At 58.5% G+C, this 16,788-nt stretch overlaps 2 protein-coding genes across 6 annotated transcripts in view; one reads left to right on the plus strand and one right to left on the minus strand.

Moving 5' to 3' along the window:
* Positions 1–3,691: 3,691 nt before the first annotated feature.
* On the plus strand, positions 3,692–8,422 carry SPHK1 (sphingosine kinase 1). 3 transcript variants are annotated; one of them, XM_023211745.2, is made up of 6 exons: positions 3,692–4,053; positions 6,007–6,210; positions 6,541–6,693; positions 6,771–6,865; positions 6,955–7,070; positions 7,368–8,422. In XM_023211745.2, the coding sequence occupies exons 2-6, from the start codon at positions 6,201–6,203 to the stop codon at positions 8,170–8,172; spliced, it is 1,179 nt and encodes a 392-aa protein (XP_023067513.1). In that variant the 5' UTR covers positions 3,692–4,053; positions 6,007–6,200; the 3' UTR covers positions 8,173–8,422. The 3 variants fall into 3 exon arrangements, with proteins under 3 accessions (XP_023067513.1, XP_023067511.1, XP_023067512.1); XM_023211743.2 differs by lacking the exon at positions 3,692–4,053 and adding an exon at positions 4,994–5,691; XM_023211744.2 differs by lacking the exon at positions 3,692–4,053 and adding an exon at positions 5,000–5,329.
* Positions 8,423–10,871: 2,449 nt separating this feature from the next.
* The window catches only part of UBE2O (ubiquitin conjugating enzyme E2 O), a 67,070-nt gene continuing 61,153 nt past the window's right edge, over positions 10,872–16,788 (minus strand). For all 3 annotated transcript variants that reach the window (XM_023211741.1, XM_023211740.1, XM_023211739.1), the window contains exons 16-18: positions 13,249–13,452; positions 13,099–13,156; positions 10,872–12,957 (exon numbers count right to left, since the gene is read on the minus strand). In XM_023211741.1, coding sequence (XP_023067509.1) covers positions 12,287–12,957; positions 13,099–13,156; positions 13,249–13,452 — 933 coding nt within the window. In that variant the 3' untranslated portion in view covers positions 10,872–12,286. The remainder of the gene's footprint in view (positions 12,958–13,098; positions 13,157–13,248; positions 13,453–16,788) is intronic.

Consider the following 16,788-nt stretch of genomic DNA (forward strand, 5'->3'; position numbering starts at 1 on the left):
CAACCTCCAAAACTGTGGGACAGTCAATTTCTGTTGTCTAAGCCACCAGGACACTAATACACACACCTACAGATGCTGGGCAGGCAGCTGAGACAAATGGAGTGGGTAGGGCTGCAGGTCGCCACCTGCAGAGCCCTCACCTGCGGAGAGGGCTCCGAAGATAAACGCCCTGAATTGTAGCCACAGTCAGCAGCCTGGAGGTGAGGGCATGTGGCAGGCAGAGCCCAGAGGCCCAGAAGAGACCTGGGTCTCTAGCCTCAGCAAGGAGGACAAAGACAAGGAGACCACCCAAGGGATAGAGCTAGGGTCACCCCATCACACATTCATAGTAATCCAACCACTGGGGAGAAACAGAAACTCGGGCAAAGCACATACTCCCTGCAAGCAGCCAAGAATCCTGCATGACCAGTCTGGTCCTCTGGATCTCCACATGTGGCCACGTGTGGCATGTGGCACCCCCAATGCCTGGCATGGTTGACCTGGAAATGATATCTAGGAAACTGAGAATGGAAAGCCATGCGGGGGCAGCGCTAAGCTTTTTTTTTCTTTTTCTTTTTTTGAGATGGAGTCTTGCTCTGTTGCCCAGGCTGGAGAGCAGTGGTACGACCTTGATTCTCTGCAACCTCTACCTCCTGGGTTCAAGCAATTCTCCTGTCTCAGTCTCTTGAGTAGCTGGGACTACAGGCGCACACCACCACACCCAGCTAATTTTTGTATTTGTAGTAGAGATGGGGTTTCACCATCTTGGCCAGGCTGGTCTCAAACTCCTGACCTTGTGATCCACCCGCCTGAGCCTCCCAAAGTGCTGGGATTACAGGCGTGAGCCACTGCGCCCGGCCAGGCCTAAGTTTTTTTTTTTTTTTTTTTGAGATGTAGCCTCGCTCTGTCCCCAGGCTGGAGTGCAGTGGCACCATCTCAGCTCACTGCAACCTCCACCTCTCGGGTTCAAGCGATTCTCCTGCCTCAGCCTCCCAAGAGGCTGGGACTACAGGCGCGTGCCACCACACGCAGCTAATTTTTGTATTTTCAGTAGAGACGGGGGGTTTCACCATGTTGGCCAGGATGGTCTTCATCTCCTGACCTCACGATCCACCCGCCTTGGCTTCCCAAAGTGCTGGGATTACAGACGTGAGCCACCCTGCCCGGCCCCTAAGCTCTTAAAAAGAGCTTGTGAGCTAGAACCTCCCTCCCCTGGTCCTTGCAACCTCCCAGGCAGTAAAATACCATAAAAAGGGAAAAACTGGAGTAGTAGCTCATGCCTATAACACCAGCACTTTGGGAGGCTGAGGCAGGCGGATCACTTGAGGTCAGGAATTTGAGACCAGCTTGGCCAACATGGTGAAACCCCATCTCTACTAAAAATACAAAAATTAGCTAGGTGCAGTGGCTCACGCCTGTCATCACAGCTATTCAGGAGGCTGAGGCAGGAGTATTGCTTGAAACTGGGAGGCGGAGGTCGCAGTGAGCCAAGATCGCACCACTGCACTCCAGCCTCAGCCTGGGCAATAGAGCAAGACTCTGTCTCAAAAAAAAAAAAAAAAAAAAAAGGAAAGAAGTTGAGGTCAAGGAAGGCCTTGAGGCCATGCAATTAGGGAGCTGAAATCTCCTGGGGAAGGTAGCTTCAGGGAAGGGTGAGATGGCAGGAATCCTCTCCTCATAAAAGCAAGTAATTTGCCATCTGGCAGCCTTGACTCCAAGTTTCTGGAGGGCTGGGGCCAGGCCGGCTGAATGCCTGCTTTCTTTCTCTGGAAAAGAAAAAAGGGGGTTCTCAGGTGTGTCTCCCTGGGGAGGCTGCCCACAAGGAGGGGGAGGCTGGGAAAGATAGAAGAAGTCTCCCACCTGTGAGACAGATTACCTGCAAGCCAAGCTCTGGGTTTGTGATCAAATCAGACCTCTCTGCCGGCAGCTGCCCAGCTGTTTCCAGGCGCAGGATGAAGCCTGGGGAGGGCTTGGAGCTTCATCTTTCTTTCCTTTCTTTTCTTTCTTTCTCTCTTTTTTTCCTTTTCTTTCTTTCTCTTTTCCTTCCTTCCTTTTTTTGAGATGGAGTTTTGCTCTGTCACCCAGGCTGGAGTGTAATGGCACGATCTCAGCTCACCACAACTTCCACCTCCTGGGTTCAAGCAATTCTCCTGTCTCAGCCTCCCAAGTAGCTGGGATTACAGGCATGCGCCACCACGCCCGGCTAGTTTGTATTTTTAGTAGAGACGGGCTTTCAGATGGGTTTCTCTACGTTGGTCAGGCTGGTCTCCAACCCCCGATCTCAGGTGATCCGCCCACGTCGGCCTCCCAAAGTGCTGGGATTACAGGCGGGAGCCACTGCGCCCGGCCTGCTGCCTCTTTCTCAGGGGGACTCCACAGTTCTGCGGCAAGCAATCCACCAGGCACCTGATCGCCAGATACCTGCCCTTCAGGGAGAGACAGCCTGGGATACAGAGAGGCCCAGAAAGGAGCTCTGGCTGGACTTGGCTTCTCAGCGTGGGGTCTGAGCTCCTGAGTTTGCTTCTCTGCTTTGTGGGGAACTGGTTGGAGGCTTGTGCAAGCCTCTTCACCTCTCAGGGTTTCGGTCCCCCCCACCCCTTCCCCACCTTGTCCTTTTTTCTCTTTTAAAAAAGGAAGTAAATTACAGTGGGACACGGGCCAAGCTGGCAGCTTGAGAGATCCAAGTGCCCGCCCCCCTACCCGCAACTGTAGGAGGGGGAACCATCTTGCTCTTGGCCAACCCTGCCTCTCCGAGCAGGGATGCAGCTGGGGGAGTTTCTGGAGACAGGATCAAATTCTTTAGAAAGGGAGAAGGGGAAAGGGGTCTGGAGAAAGGCGGCCTGGGTTGGGGGAAGTGAATGACAAGAATGACGGGGGCAAAGGCCTTGGAGGTGAGGGGGGCAGGGGGTTAGGCGCCAGGGAGGACAGAGGACCCATTGTGCGGCCTGGAACCGGGGCCAGAGGGCTTTGCCCTTCGCCTCCCTCCCGCGGGGCCTTCCAGAGCCAGGAGGGGAGCTGGGGCCCCGAGGCTGTTGGATAAAGAGCCCAGCAGGCTGCCCCGCCTCCCCTTGCCAACTCAGTTTGCAGTCAACCCCGCCCCCGCCCGCTCCGCGGACTCAAGGCTGGTGGTAGTGGGCCTGGAGGCTCAGGATCCGACCTTTCTGGGGCCTCAGGAGGGAAAAAAAGGGGGGACCCTAAACCAGGTGGGCTTTATCACAACGAACTCACAGTGCTTCCCTGTGCCTCAGTTTTCCCTCTTCAGACTATGGTTAATGACGGAGCTTTTCAGATTTGGTGGAAATGCTCTCCGGAGCGGGGAGCAGAGGGGGAAGGCTGCCCCAGCTAGTCTCCGCAGCCAGTCCCCTCGAAGGCTGAGATCTCCGGGAGCACAGCCTCCGATTCGCGTCTTCTAGGCACCAAAGCCCACATCTGGACCCTACACTCGCTGGAGGGAGAGGAGGGGAAGAAGGAAGAGGAGAGGGGATGTGGTCCTGGGCTCCCGTGCGGAGCCCCCTCATCCCGCAGCCGCTCGCGTCCCCGCAGCGCACGACGGTGGCACTGCGGCTGCAGCTCTCCCTACCCCGCCCGCGTCGGATTCCTGGGGGGAGGGGGTGGGGGTGGGGCCCAGAGGTGCAGGACCCATCAGTCGACACGCGCCGCAACGCCAGGAGTCGGGAATGACGCCCGTGCTCCCTCCCCTCGTTCCTGTTTCTCGGAGTTTTTCGACCCGTGAGCGCGTCGCTGAGTCACCTTACCGTAACGCGCTCGGGACGTTCTGGACCCAGCGGGGACTGCCCCGGGGCCGCGCAGGGCGAAGGCGCACCCGCCGAGACGCGCGCGGAGCTGCGGCCCCAGGGACCCCCGCGTCCCAGCCTGTGCCCCCCCACCCGCCCGGGGACTCTCGGGTACCCCCCGTCTGACCCCCCAAGTGTTGGGAAACGGGGCCGAGCTGCCCGGGTCCTCCCGGAGAAGACACCGCGGAGGCGTGCCGGAGTTCAGGGCGCCGCCCGGCTAATTGGCTGCGTGCTCCTCCCGGACCTGCCTCTTCTCGACTTTTAAGAAGCGACGAGAGAGGTGTGTGGGGGCGGGTGGGGCCGGCGGGGGCGTGCGAGCCCCGCAGCCTCCCGCAGGGGCTTGGGTTCTCCTAACTCTGGCCCTACCTGGGCAGGTCACCAATGGGCCTTGGCAACTTCTTCCTCCGTCTCCTCCGTAACCCCCTAGGGATCTAACTCGAGGTCCTCGCGGACACGTTCTGTGTCTTGCCGCGATAAGTGTATCACAAACACACTGACAAGCGCGTCCCCATTGGCCTCCAAGGAGGTGACAACTTCTGAGCGCGTTTCTGGCGCCCCTTCTTCACGCCGAGCCAGAGGGGGCGGGGGGCACGTCCCCCATGCTTGGCTTTCCAATCCCGACGGGGGCCCGTAGGCTCATCTACAATGTCAAGGCTCGTTTCCGGTTCGGAGCCCCCGGCCTGTCGCCTCCTCTGCCCCGGACAGCGCGCGAGGCGGCCTCGGGCTCGGTGGCCCAGCTGCGGCGTCGGGAAGTTAAAAATAACCTCCGTGGGAGAGCCGGGGAGAAAGAAAAAAGGGAAGCTGGCGGGCGGCGGGCGAGACGCCCGGGCCTGGGGAGGCGCACCGGGTGTCGTGCGGGCCTCGAATTCCGGATGGGCTGGAGCAGAGCGCGAAAAAGGGGCGCTGCATCCCGGCTCCGGCAGCACCCGGAGCGGCAAGGTCGTGGCGTCGAGGTGAAGCCAAGCGTCCCCCGGGAGAGCGGAACCACGCGCACCCGGCGCTCGCTCCGACACGAGTTCGCGCGCAGCCCGCGCCTCCGCCTGCGCCGCGGTCACTTTCGCGCGCCCCAGACACTGCGCTCGCTGCCGGGCCCGGGACTCCGCGCCTGGTTGCCTGTCGCCGCAGCTCACCCAGCCAGGCCGCGGCGCCGCCTTCTCGCCAGACGCCTAGGACGAGCGGCGGGGGCGCGCTTGCCGCTTCCTAGGACCCCGGCGGGAACCAGCGCGTGGCCCGGCCGTGTGCGCGGGCCATGCCGGAGGCGGCGCGCTGAGGCCGGGGGCGGGCGGAGTCCGAGGCCGCGCCGGGCTCAGGTTCCACCCCCGGGAGCGCGGGGCGGAGCCAGGCCGGCGCAGAGGCTCAGCGCCTTCCCCGCACCGCAGCGCCGGCTGCAAAGTTGAGCGAAAAGTTTGAGGCCGGAGGGAGCCAGGCTGGGGAGACCACTCCAGCGGGGCGCTCCAGTCTCTCAGACGTGGGCTGAGCTTGGGACGAGCTGCTTTCCGCCCCAGGCCACTGTAGGGAACGGCGGTGGCGCGTCCCCAGCAAACCGGACCGACTGGGTAGGGCCGCCCACCCTGCCTTCGCGCCGCTCGTGGCTCCTCTGCGGCCCGCCCTCGCGGGGCCTCGGGAACTGGGCCACTTGTCGCTTGGGCGAGAGCAGGCGGCAGCTGGTGGCCCGGCTCGGGTTCGGTACTCGCGCGACCCTGGAGCGGCTCCCACGAGCGCCGCGCGCGTCCCAACGGAACGGGACCCCGGGAGGAGCGCGCCGCGGCTCCCACCGCTCTGGAACTCCGGGCAGGGGACACGGCAACCTGACTGGCTGGGGCCGGGATCCTTGCCCAGAACTTCGTCCCAGCAATGTCCGCTCAAGTTCTGGGATTTTTGCGCAGCTGGGCTCCCCTCCCCCTGGCAGCCTCGAGGGGTGAGGAGCTAGTCCGTCGGAGGCTCTGACTCATCCGTCGGGCCGGAACCGAACCCCAAGCTCCAGAGAGGAAAGCCCCGGAGCAGGCGCCCTTCTCCTCCGGGGTTGAAGGCTTAGTCACGCGACGAGGGCGCCCTCGGAGGCACCGGACCTCAGCTCTCTGGACCTCCCGGGAACCTAGGGTCCCGCCCCACGGGCTTCGGGCGATGCGGGAGCGTGCAACTCCCCGCGCGTGGTCCCGGGATTGAGTCAGGCCCTCCCCACATTTGGGAGCTGCGGCTCCGGACTCCGCCAGCGCTGTCTTCTCTCCTTCAGATCCAGCCGCCGCAGGGAATGACGCCGGTGCTCCTACAGCCACGGCTCCGGACGGGGAGGGCGAGCCCCACAGCCGGCCCTGCGACGCCCTCCTGGGCAGCACCGATAAGGAGCTGAAGGCAGGAGGCGCCGCCACGGGCAGTGCCCCGACAGCGCCGGGGACCCCCTGGCAGAGGGAGCCGCGGGTCGAGGTTATGGATCCAGGTTTGTGGGGTCCCTGCTGGGAAGGGCTGTAGGGGGATTCCTGTCCCTCGCCAGGAATGATGGAACGCCCAGCTGGACGAACGGGGCTGTTGGCGATCAGGAGAAACACTATCCCTCACGAGGCCAGAAGCCGGCCGCGTTTGAGCCAAGGAAGGGGGTGGCAGGAGCGCCGCGTCCCTACCCCAGGGCTCCCAGCAGAGGCCGCTCCTCTGGCCAGGGTCAATTACCCGGGTGTTGCGGACACCACGTTCCCACGCCAGTGCCCCGTTGTTACCCGTAGCCCCCTAGTGGTCGGTTGCGGACGCGGCCTCTTCGGGTTTGTTTTCTCAGCGGGCGGTCCCCGGGGCGTGCTCCCGCGGCCCTGCCGCGTGCTGGTGCTGCTGAACCCGCGTGGCGGCAAGGGCAAGGCCCTGCAGCTCTTCCGGAGTCACGTGCAGCCCCTTTTGGCTGAGGCTGAAATCTCCTTCACGCTGATGCTCACTGGTGAGTACCTCTCGAGGGGGTTCTGGGAGCATCCCCTGTCGGACCCCCAGTCCTGATGGCTGCCGGTCTCCCTGCAGAGCGGCGGAACCATGCGCGGGAGCTGGTGCGGTCGGAGGAGCTGGGCCGCTGGGACGCTCTGGTGGTCATGTCTGGAGACGGACTGATGCACGAGGTGAGGACCGCACCGCGCGGCTTGGCATGCGGCTTGGCCTGGGACTTGGTGCTGTGCGACCCGGGCTGAGGCCACGTGTGCTTCAACAGGTGGTGAACGGGCTCATGGAGCGGCCTGACTGGGACACCGCCATCCAGAAGCCCCTGTGTAGCCTCCCAGCAGGCTCTGGCAACGCGCTGGCAGCTTCCTTGAACCATTATGCTGGGTGAGAGCCCAGGGCCAGAGTGGGCCTGTTTCCAGTCTGTGCCTCTCTACTGCGGGGTTTTCTTGTCTAAGTTCCCATAGGCTGAGGTCATTTCCATTTCCCCTTTTCCTTTAGTCTTGGGGCCCTCTCCTGGTGACCCCAGCTGACTGCTTCCATTTGCTCCATCTGTCACCTATCAGCCCTGCCAACTCCCCAGGGACAACATGGCGCTCTGCCAGCTCCCAGTCCCAGGGAGGAGGAAGGGGGGGGATACATGGGGGCTCCTGTCCTGTCTCATCTGACCGTTTCCCCCTGCAGCTATGAGCAGGTCACCAATGAAGACCTCCTGACCAACTGCACGCGGTTGCTGTGCCGCCGGCTACTGTCGCCCATGAACTTGCTGTCTCTGCACACGGCGTCGGGGCTGCGCCTCTTCTCTGTGCTAAGCCTGGCCTGGGGCTTCATTGCTGATGTGGACCTAGAGAGTGAGAAGTATCGGCGCCTGGGGGGGATGCGCTTCACTCTGGGCACCTTCCTGCGTCTGGCCGCCCTGCGCACCTACCGTGGCCGACTGGCCTACCTCCCTGTAGGAAGAGCCGGCTCTAAGACACCTGCTTCCCCCGTTGTGGTCCCGCAGGGCCCCGGAGATGCACACCTTGTGCCACTGGAGGAGCCAGTGCCCTCTCACTGGACAGTGGTGCCCGACCAGGACTTCGTGCTGGTGCTAGCGCTGCTGCACTCGCACCTGGGCAGCGAGATGTTTGCGGCACCCATGGGCCGCTGTGCAGCTGGTGTCATGCATCTGTTCTATGTGCGGGCGGGAGTGTCTCGGGCCATGCTGCTGCGCCTCTTCCTGGCCATGGAGAAGGGCAGGCATATGGAGTATGAATGCCCTTACTTGGTATACATGCCCGTGGTCGCCTTCCGCTTAGAGCCCAAGGATGGGAGAGGTGTGTTTGCAGTGGATGGGGAATTGATGGTTAGCGAGGCTGTGCAGGGCCAGGTGCACCCGAACTACTTCTGGATGGTCAGTGATTGCGTGGAGCCCCTGCCCACCTGGAAGCCCCAGCAGACGCCACCTCCAGAAGAGCCCTTATGCCCCCTGGGCCACGCTGTGCCTTAGTGTCTACCTGCAGGACCCTTCCTTCTTCCCCAGGGCTGCAGGGCCTGTCCACAGCTCCTGTGGGGTGGAGGAGACTCCTCTGGAGGAGGGTGAGAAGGTGGAAGCTATGCTTTCGGGGGACAGGCCAGAATGAGGTCCTGGGGTCAGGAGCCCAGCTGGCTGGGCCCCGCTGCCTGTGTAAGGCCTTCCAGTTTGTTCTAGGACCCCCACCCCATGAACCAAATCCAAATAAAGTGACTCTCTCAGCCTGCTGGTCCTGTCCTGGTGACTGGGGAGAGAATGGGTTCTTGCTCTGGCCAGGACTATAGAATTTAATGTTAATGATGGCCAATAGTGCCGCCTGGGATGGGCAATGAATTTTATTGGCCCCAGGCATAGTCATTCTGGTGGGGGACTCAGGCCGGGTGCTGGTTCAGCCTAACGGTGGGGGGCGCCTCTACTACCCTGATAATTACAGTACCTCCAGCCTGAAGCAGCCTCAGAGTTCAGCCAGCTGCCTGACCACACACAGGCTGCAGCTCGGACCTGGCATGTCTCAGCTAGGGCCACACAACCAGCTAGTCCCAGAAAATCTCATCAGAGCCCCATGTGGATTTAGCAGGAAAGGGAAAATATCTGAGTTAAGGGCATTAGAAAACCGATGGGCCAGGCACGGTGGCTCACGCCTGTAATCCCAGCACTTTGGGAGGCTGAGGCGTGTGAATCACTTGAGCCCAGGAGTTTGAGACCAGCCTGGGCAACATGGTGAAATCCCGTCTCTACAAAAAATACAAACATTAGCAGGGTGTGGTGATGGGCACCTATAGTCCAGCTACTCGGGAGGCTGAGGCAGGAGAATCGCTTGAGCCCAGAAGGTTAAGGCGGCAGTGAGCTGAGATCACACCACTGCACTCCAGCCTGGATGTCAGAGTGAGAATGTCTTAAAAACAAAAACATTAAAAACACTACCCACGCCACTCCCCAAAATTGGCAAGGAGCAGGAGACTTCAGAAGTAAAAAATGGCAGTATCTTGCCTCTTTTTTTTTTTTTTTTCTGAGACGGAGTCTCGCTCTGTCGCCTGGGCTGGAGTGCAGTGGCCGGATCTCAGCTCACTGCAAGCTCCGCCTCCCAGGTTCACGCCATTCTCCTGCCTCAGCCTCCCGAGTAGCTGGGACTACAGGCGCCCGCCGCCTCGCCCGGCTAGTTTTTTGTATTTTTTTTAGTAGAGACGGGGTTTCACCGGGTTAGCCAGGATGGTCTCGATCTTCTGACCTCGTGATCCGCCCGTCTCGGCCTCCCAAAGTTCTGGGATTACAGGCTTGAGCCACCGTGCCCGGCCCCGGCTAGTTTTTTGTACTTTTTTTAGTAGAGACGGGGTTTCACAGTGTTAGCCAGGATGGTCTCGATCTCCTGACCTCGTGATCCGCCCGTCTCGGCCTCCCAAAGTGCTGGGATTACAGGCTTCAGCCCCCGCGCCCAGCCTTGCCTTTTTTTTTTTTTTGCTCACTGCAAAAAGTAAAAAACCCTCCCGAGTTCAAGTGATTCTTGTGCCTCAGCCTCCTGAGTAGCTTGAATTACAGGTGTGCGCCACCATGCCTGGCTAATTTTTGTATTTTTAGTAGAGATGGGGTTTTACCATGTTGGTCAGGCTGGTCTCAAACCCCTGACCTCAAATGATCTGCCTGCCTCTGTCTCCCAAAGTGCTGGGATTACAGTTGTGAGCCACCGCACCCGGTCAGTATCTTACCTTTTTTTTTTTTTTTTTTTTTTTTTGTGAGATGGAGTCTCGCTGTGTCGCCCAGGCTGGAGTGCAGTGGCGCGATCTCGGCTCACTGCAAGCTTCGCCTCCCGGGTTCATGCCATTCTCCCACCTCAGCCTCCGAGTAGCTGGGACTACAGGTGCCCGCCACCACGCCCGGCTAATTTTTTGTATTTTTAGTAGAGACGGGGTTTCACCGTGTTAGCCAGGATGGTCTCAATCTCCTGACCTCGTGATCCACCCACCTCGGCCTCCCAAAGTGCTGGGATTACAGGCTTGAGCCACCGCGCCCAGCTGGTATCTTAACCTTTTTAAAAGGAGTCTGTCATCCCCACCAATGAGGGGTCTAGGGTTCCCCCAGCCGCCCTCAGCCACCTCCCTTCCCCACCTGTCCTCGTGGAGGAGTGCCAGGCAGGAGTGGAAAGACTGCGGCAGGGAAGAATGCCCTCAACTGGGTAACCATTTTGGCTTAGGGTCCAGGAGATGTGGCACCTGTCCACCACCAGGTGCTATGACGTCAGCTCTCCCAGAATCTGGAAGGAGCTGAACTGGTCAGTTGTAGGTCTCTGCAGACTACAGCCACTGGAAGGCTGCTCTAATCTGGCTTTTAAGGAGCACACCACCAGCCAGGAAGAGGCCAGAGGACTGCTCCAGGACAGGAAGTACAAAAGGCATGCAAGCAGATCTGGCAGGCGGAAGGCAGCGTGGGCAGGTGGGGGGTGCTGCTCACAGTGGCCCCCACCTGGCCAGAAAGCCAGGACCCACTGCCACATGCCTTCCCTGGCAACAAGGTCTTTCCTTCCCCAGGAAGGGTGTGTGTGAGGGACACAAGCACACAGTGCCCCAGAGAGGAAGAAAGGCAACGGAGCCCAGATGAATGGCAGAGGGAGGTTTAATGGTGTCACCTTGTCTTGTTAATGAGCCAACCCAAAAAAAAAAAAAAAAAAAAAAAAAAAAAAATGCAAGAAAAAAAAAGTTTAATCACACAGCACTTTATACAGATATTGTAAGCAGTAGGCATTCACATCTCCACATGTACAATGCACTGGGAAGCACAGCCCCACCAGTCACTCCGGGTGTTTCTCAAACAAGATACTGACTCGGCTCCAAATGCCATGGTGTGTGTTCCGGCTCCGTCCTCACGCAGCTCTGCTGGCTGGGCGGCCACAGCACAGCACAGGTATGGAGCCCACTTAAGGCTGACAAGACGCATCATGCTTTGGCTTTTTTTTTTGTCTTTTTTTCTAATAAGAGTTAATATCTTTGCTTTTGAGTTTTTTTCCAACCTTAAATATTACATACATACACCAAAAATTACATAGCTGCAATGTGCTCAACAGCATCCTCTTGGCCTGGAGCTTCACATTATCAAAAGCTTAGAAAACTTGTAAACCTCTGGGCCTGTCTCTGGGCACTAGGAGAGCCCCCGCCGGCCGGCCCCTTCTGGATTGAGCCTGCAGTTTGTAAGCGAAGGGCTGACAGTAGGCCTTCTAGTCCAAGAGAGGGCTGGCTCGCTTGGAGTTCAGTGAGCTGCATGCCACGTCCCAGTGTGACCATGTGATAGGGGAGGGGCTCTAGCACTTGCCCTGGCCTTGTGCAGCTGCTCTTGCCCCCACCAGCCTCCAACAGAAGAGCAAGGCACCTACAGCTGTTGCTTTCCCCACAGCTCCCTGGTCCTCACTCCATGTGCATGTGTGAAGGCCACCACGTCTCCTGGGCGTCACCCTGAACCTAGCCTGGTCCCAACCTCTCTTAGAGAGCAAGTTCAACAGACCTGAGGGTTATAATGTGGTCGACAGGCCATGTATAGCCAGGAGTCAGTGACAGCAGCTACAACTCCCAAGGGATAGTGTTGACGCTGGGGGACTAGGGAGGACCTGGTGGCGGTGGCAGCAGGAGGGTCTAGGACTCACAGAGGCTCAAGTTGAACTTAAGAGGTTGAAAGGGACCAGGGGAATTGTTGGCGCAACCCACACTTCATGCAAGGCACATGTGCTCTCCTGCGGGTCTGCAGGGCACTGGCCCAGAGAGCCCCGCGGCAGGCCCTGGAACACCCACCTCTGACCTGAGAAGGGACAGCAAGGGAGCAAGCGCCGGGACATTCTGCTGGGGTGACAAATGGAAAATCGGCAACAGGGTTCCGATTTTCTTTGCCACGGGGGACCCACCTGTTGAAAGCTCGCTTCAGAATAGAAATGGTGGCATCTCAACACACTTCTTGCACTTCAGCATCAAACTCACCTTGGGGAGAAGAGGGCAATGAGGGGTTTGCAGTGGGGACAGAGGGGCATGGGAAGAGGGGCGATTCCGGGGGGGAGTGAGCAAGCAGCGGCTGGCCTCTCCCACGGTGACGCTCCTTCCTCCGCACCTGGCAGCTACTTGTCCTCTGTGCACTCCGGCATGCCTGCCTCTAGCAGCGCAGCCCGGAACTGCATTAGGACGCCCCGGATGCTCTTGATGAAACCCTTGGAAAGCGGGAAGAGGGGGAAGCCGATGTCAGGGTAGCCACTCTTCTCAGGTAAGAAGCTCCGGTAGCTCTTTCTCCGCTTCTTTGGTTTGACACTGGGTGGCACTGATGCGTCTGGTGCGGTCTCCGAAGTCTGGTCTGTGTGGTCCCTGCTAGCTGAGGCCAGGCCCTGGGCACCGCCCTCTGAGTCTGAACCCTGGGAGGCCTCTCCTGGGGCTGGCCCTCCATCCTCAGGTTCTTGTTGGCCAGAGTCTGAGAGCTCGGCTACAGCTGGGGGCTCTGGTGAGCTGCTGGCTTTGGGGACCCCGTTGGGCAGCGCCTGGGCCTTCTCCAGCAGGGCATGGGTTTCCAGCCAGGACTCGATGCGGTTCACCAGCCGCCAGCCACCAGTGCTAAAGTGTTGCCTGATCTCCTGCTCAAAGACCTCAGGGGGCCGCCGCACCAGCTGGGTCATGGACTGCACCACGCGGATCAGCGCCATCTCATTGTAGCAGCGACTGTTCTCATAGCCTTCCTGCAGGCCCCGGTCACTGTCGAAGCCAGCTTCGTTGTAGTATGGTTCATTTACCAGGATGAGACCTGTGGGGGAGGGACATCTTCCCTCAGTGGGCGAGAGAAGCCCACCGTGCAGGCCTACCCTCCACCTGCCAGGGGACCATCAGAGTCACTTCCCTCCACTGGTCCTCCCTTGTCCGCACCCCCGCTTCAGCCCAACCGTACCTTGGATGGAGATGAGCACCTGGAGGAGGCTGGACTTGCTCGTCCACCTCTCTGTCCCCTGAAACATATAAGGCACCATCAATTCTGTTCCCCAGGCCCCATCCCCCACTGGCTCTTCCTCCTTGGCTGGGGGCCTGGCACTGTACTCACCTTTCCAATCCAGGTGCCCAGGAGGCTGACGCACACCTTCCCATTGTCATACAGGTTGGGGTTCAGGCGGCCACTGCATTGGGAGAGGTAGCAGAAGTGGGGGGGCACGGCTGGGTAGATGTTGGGGAGTTGGATGTCAAACAAGTAGAGGCCATCTTCGTAGGGGGTTCGAGTGGGGCCCTTGATGAGGGCTGAGAAGAGGTCCTAGGTAGGGAGGGAAGGAGGCCAAGGTTGGCAGGGGTGGAAAGGGGTGTCCTACATGTGGCACCTGCATCTGCACCTGCTCTTTCCCAGGACACCGTGCAGATCACGCAGGATGAGCAGCAACTGGGCCTCCAGACGCCAACAGCAGTGGCGAAGCAAAGCACAAACTCTCTCTCTGCAGAGCAGCCTGGCATCTTTTTTTTTTTTTTTTTTTTTTGAGACAGGGTCTTGCTCTATCCCTCAGGCTGGAGTACACTAGTGCGATAATGGCTCACTGCAGCCTCCCAAGTAGCTGGGACTACAGTGTGGGCCACCACGCCCAGCTGACTCTTTTATTTTGTGTAGAGACAGGGTCTCACTATGTTGCCTAGGTTAGTCTCAACCTCCTGGGCTCAAGTGATCCACCTGCCTCGGCCTCTCAAAGTGCTGGGTTTACAGCCCTGAGCAGTCATGTGCCCGGCTCTTGCCTGGAATCTTTGAACCCCGGCTAAGAGAAATACTCAAAATGAGTTTTTATCTTATCAAGTGTTTTTCCTCATGAATCATTACTTTAAGACTGTATTCGGCTGGGCGCGGTGCCTCAAGCCTGTAATCCCAGCACTTTGGGAGGCCGAGACGGGTGGATCACGAGGTCAGGAGATCGAGACCATCCTGGCTAACGCGGTGAAACCCCGTCTCTACTAAAAAAATACAAAAAAAACTAGCTGGGCGAGGTGGCGGGCGCCTGTAGTCCCAGCTACTCGGGAGGCTGAGGCAGGAGAATGGCATAGACCCGGGAGGCGGAGCTTGTAGTGAGCTGAGATCCGGCCACTGCACTCCAGCCTGGGCGACAGAGCGAGACCCCGTCTCAAAAAAAAAAAAACAAAAAAAAAAAAGACTGTATTCCAGCCAGGTGCAGTGGCTCGTGCCTGTAATCCCAGAATTTTTGGAGGCCGAGACAGGCAGATCTCGAGGTCAGGAGTTCGAGAGCAGTCTGGCCAACATGGTGAAACCCCGTCTCTACTAAAAATACAAAAATTAGCCAGGCGTGGTGGCGTGTGCCTGCAGTCCCAGCTCCTCGGGAGGCTGAGGTGGGAGAATTGCTTCAACCCGGAGGTGGAGGTTGCAGTGAGCCGAGATCGTGCCATTGCACTCCAGCCTGGGTGACAGTGAGACTCCATCTCAAAAACAAAACAAAACAAAAAAAAGATTGTATTCCTCAGTCAGATGTGGTGGCTCCCACCTGTAATCCTAGCACTTTTGGGAGGCCAAGGTGGGAGGGCTGCTTGAGGTCAGGAGTTTAAGACTAACCTAGGCAATACAGTGAGACCCTATCTCTAGAAAAAATAAAAAATTAGCTGGGCTTGTGATTGTGGCAGCTTGGGCTGGGGACCACAGTCGTGTAGCCAGAAAGAAGATGGGCTCTCAGGTCTTCCTGGTGAGATCTCAGCGAAAGCATGCAATGCAAGCCATGCAAACCCCACCCCCGCCCGCGGAAAGGGCAGAGAATCTTTCTGTCCCTTCCTGTCCCTGTGGCCTTAGTAACCTGAAACTCTGAATCCCAGGTTGGCAGGATGAGTTTCTGGTGCACAGGGTTCCGAGGCCATGCATTCTCTGAGAACGGGACCCACTTGGGAGAGCTCAGGCAAATGTGTTCCCAGAAGGCCAAGCTTAAGGCCACCACCATCCCAGCCTCTGCACCACTCCTCAGTCTCCGCTTTCCACCATGGCCTACCCCAGCCTACGCTGTCTCGGATGGGCGTCCCTGTGCCACTACAAGGCATGGTGGTGCATACCTGTAGTCCCAGCTACTCAAGAAGCTTGGATGGGAGGATCACTTGAGTCCAGAAGGTTGAGGCTGCAGTGAGCTATGATCACACCACTGCACTCCAGCCTGGGCGACAGAGCGAGACCCTATCTTTTATTTTTTTGTTTATATATATTTTTTGAGATAGAGTGTAGCTGTCACCCAGGCTGGAGTGCAATGGCGAGATCTTGGCTCACTTCAACCTCCACCTCCCAGGTTCAAGCGATTCTCTGCCTCAGCCTCCCGGGTATCTGGGATTACAGGCGCCTGCCACCATGCCTGGCTAATTTTTTGTATTTTAATAGAGATGGGGTTTCACCATGTTGGTCAGGCTGGTCTCGAACTCCTTTTTTTTTTTTCTTTTTGAGACGGAGTCTGGCTCTGTGGCCCAGGCTGGAGTGCAGTGGCCGGATCTCAGCTCACTGCAAGCTCCGCCTCCCGGGTTTACGCCATTCTCCTGCCTCAGCCTCCCGAGTAGCTGGGACTACAGGTGCCCACCACCTCGCCCGGCTAGTTTTTTGTATTTTTTAGTAGAGACAGGGTTTCACCGTGTTAGCCAGGATGGTCTCGATCTCCTGACCTCGTGATCCACCCGTCTCGGCCTCCCAAAGTGCTGGGATTACAGGCTTGAGCCACCGCGCCCGGCCTCGAACTCCTAACCTCGTGATCTGCTCGCCTCAGCCTCCCAAAGTGCTGGGATTACAGGCATGAGCCACTGCATCCGGCCAAACCTGTCTTTTAAAAACGAAACAAAACAACTCCTCTAAACACCTGCTCCAACCCTTATCTCCAACAAGGCAAGTAGTACAAGCAGTTTCAAGCTGAAAGACAGTTCCAGGCTGGTGAGGCCTGGGGAAGGGGATGGTCTCACAACCAGAAGCTGACAGTGAGGGTCTGAACTGCAAGGGAGACTCTGGGAGACCACCGCTCCATAGACATCTGGAATCTGTGCATCTAACTGCGTGCGTGTGTGTGCACACGTGTGTGTGTGGCATCTCAACTGCTAAGGCAATGGGCGAGGTCAGTGATGAGCTGAGAAGCAGGGAGGGCAGAGCGCCAGCTGGGGTGAGGGAACCTCTGCGCATGCTCTTACTGGTGCCACCCTGGGAGCCTTCAGAGAATGCACTACTTTTCTTCTCCTGAGTGAGATGTGGGGAAAACAGAACAAAACAAAAAATACTGTTCCCGTCTTCCCTCAGCAGAGCTGAGACAGGCTAGGATTTTCAAAAGGAATTTTACTACAACCCAAGAAAAAACCAAAAGCGTTATTAAGAATCTCAAGCAGGCCAGGCGCGGTGGCCCACGCCTGTAATCCCAGCACTTTGGGAGGCCGAGACGGGCGGATCATGTGGTCAGGAGATCGAGACCATCCTGGCTAACACGGTGAAACCCCGTCTCTACTAAAAAAAAATACAAAAAAACTAGCCGGGCGCGGTGGCGGGCGCCTGTAGTCCCAGCTACTCGGGAGGCTGAGGCAGGAGAATGGCGTGAACCCGGGATGCGGAGCTTGCAGTGAGCGGAGATGGCGCCACCGCACTCCAGCCTGAGCC

This window comes from Piliocolobus tephrosceles, chromosome 16 (assembly GCF_002776525.5).
Source record: "Piliocolobus tephrosceles isolate RC106 chromosome 16, ASM277652v3, whole genome shotgun sequence".
Taxonomy (NCBI): Eukaryota; Metazoa; Chordata; class Mammalia; order Primates; family Cercopithecidae; genus Piliocolobus; species Piliocolobus tephrosceles.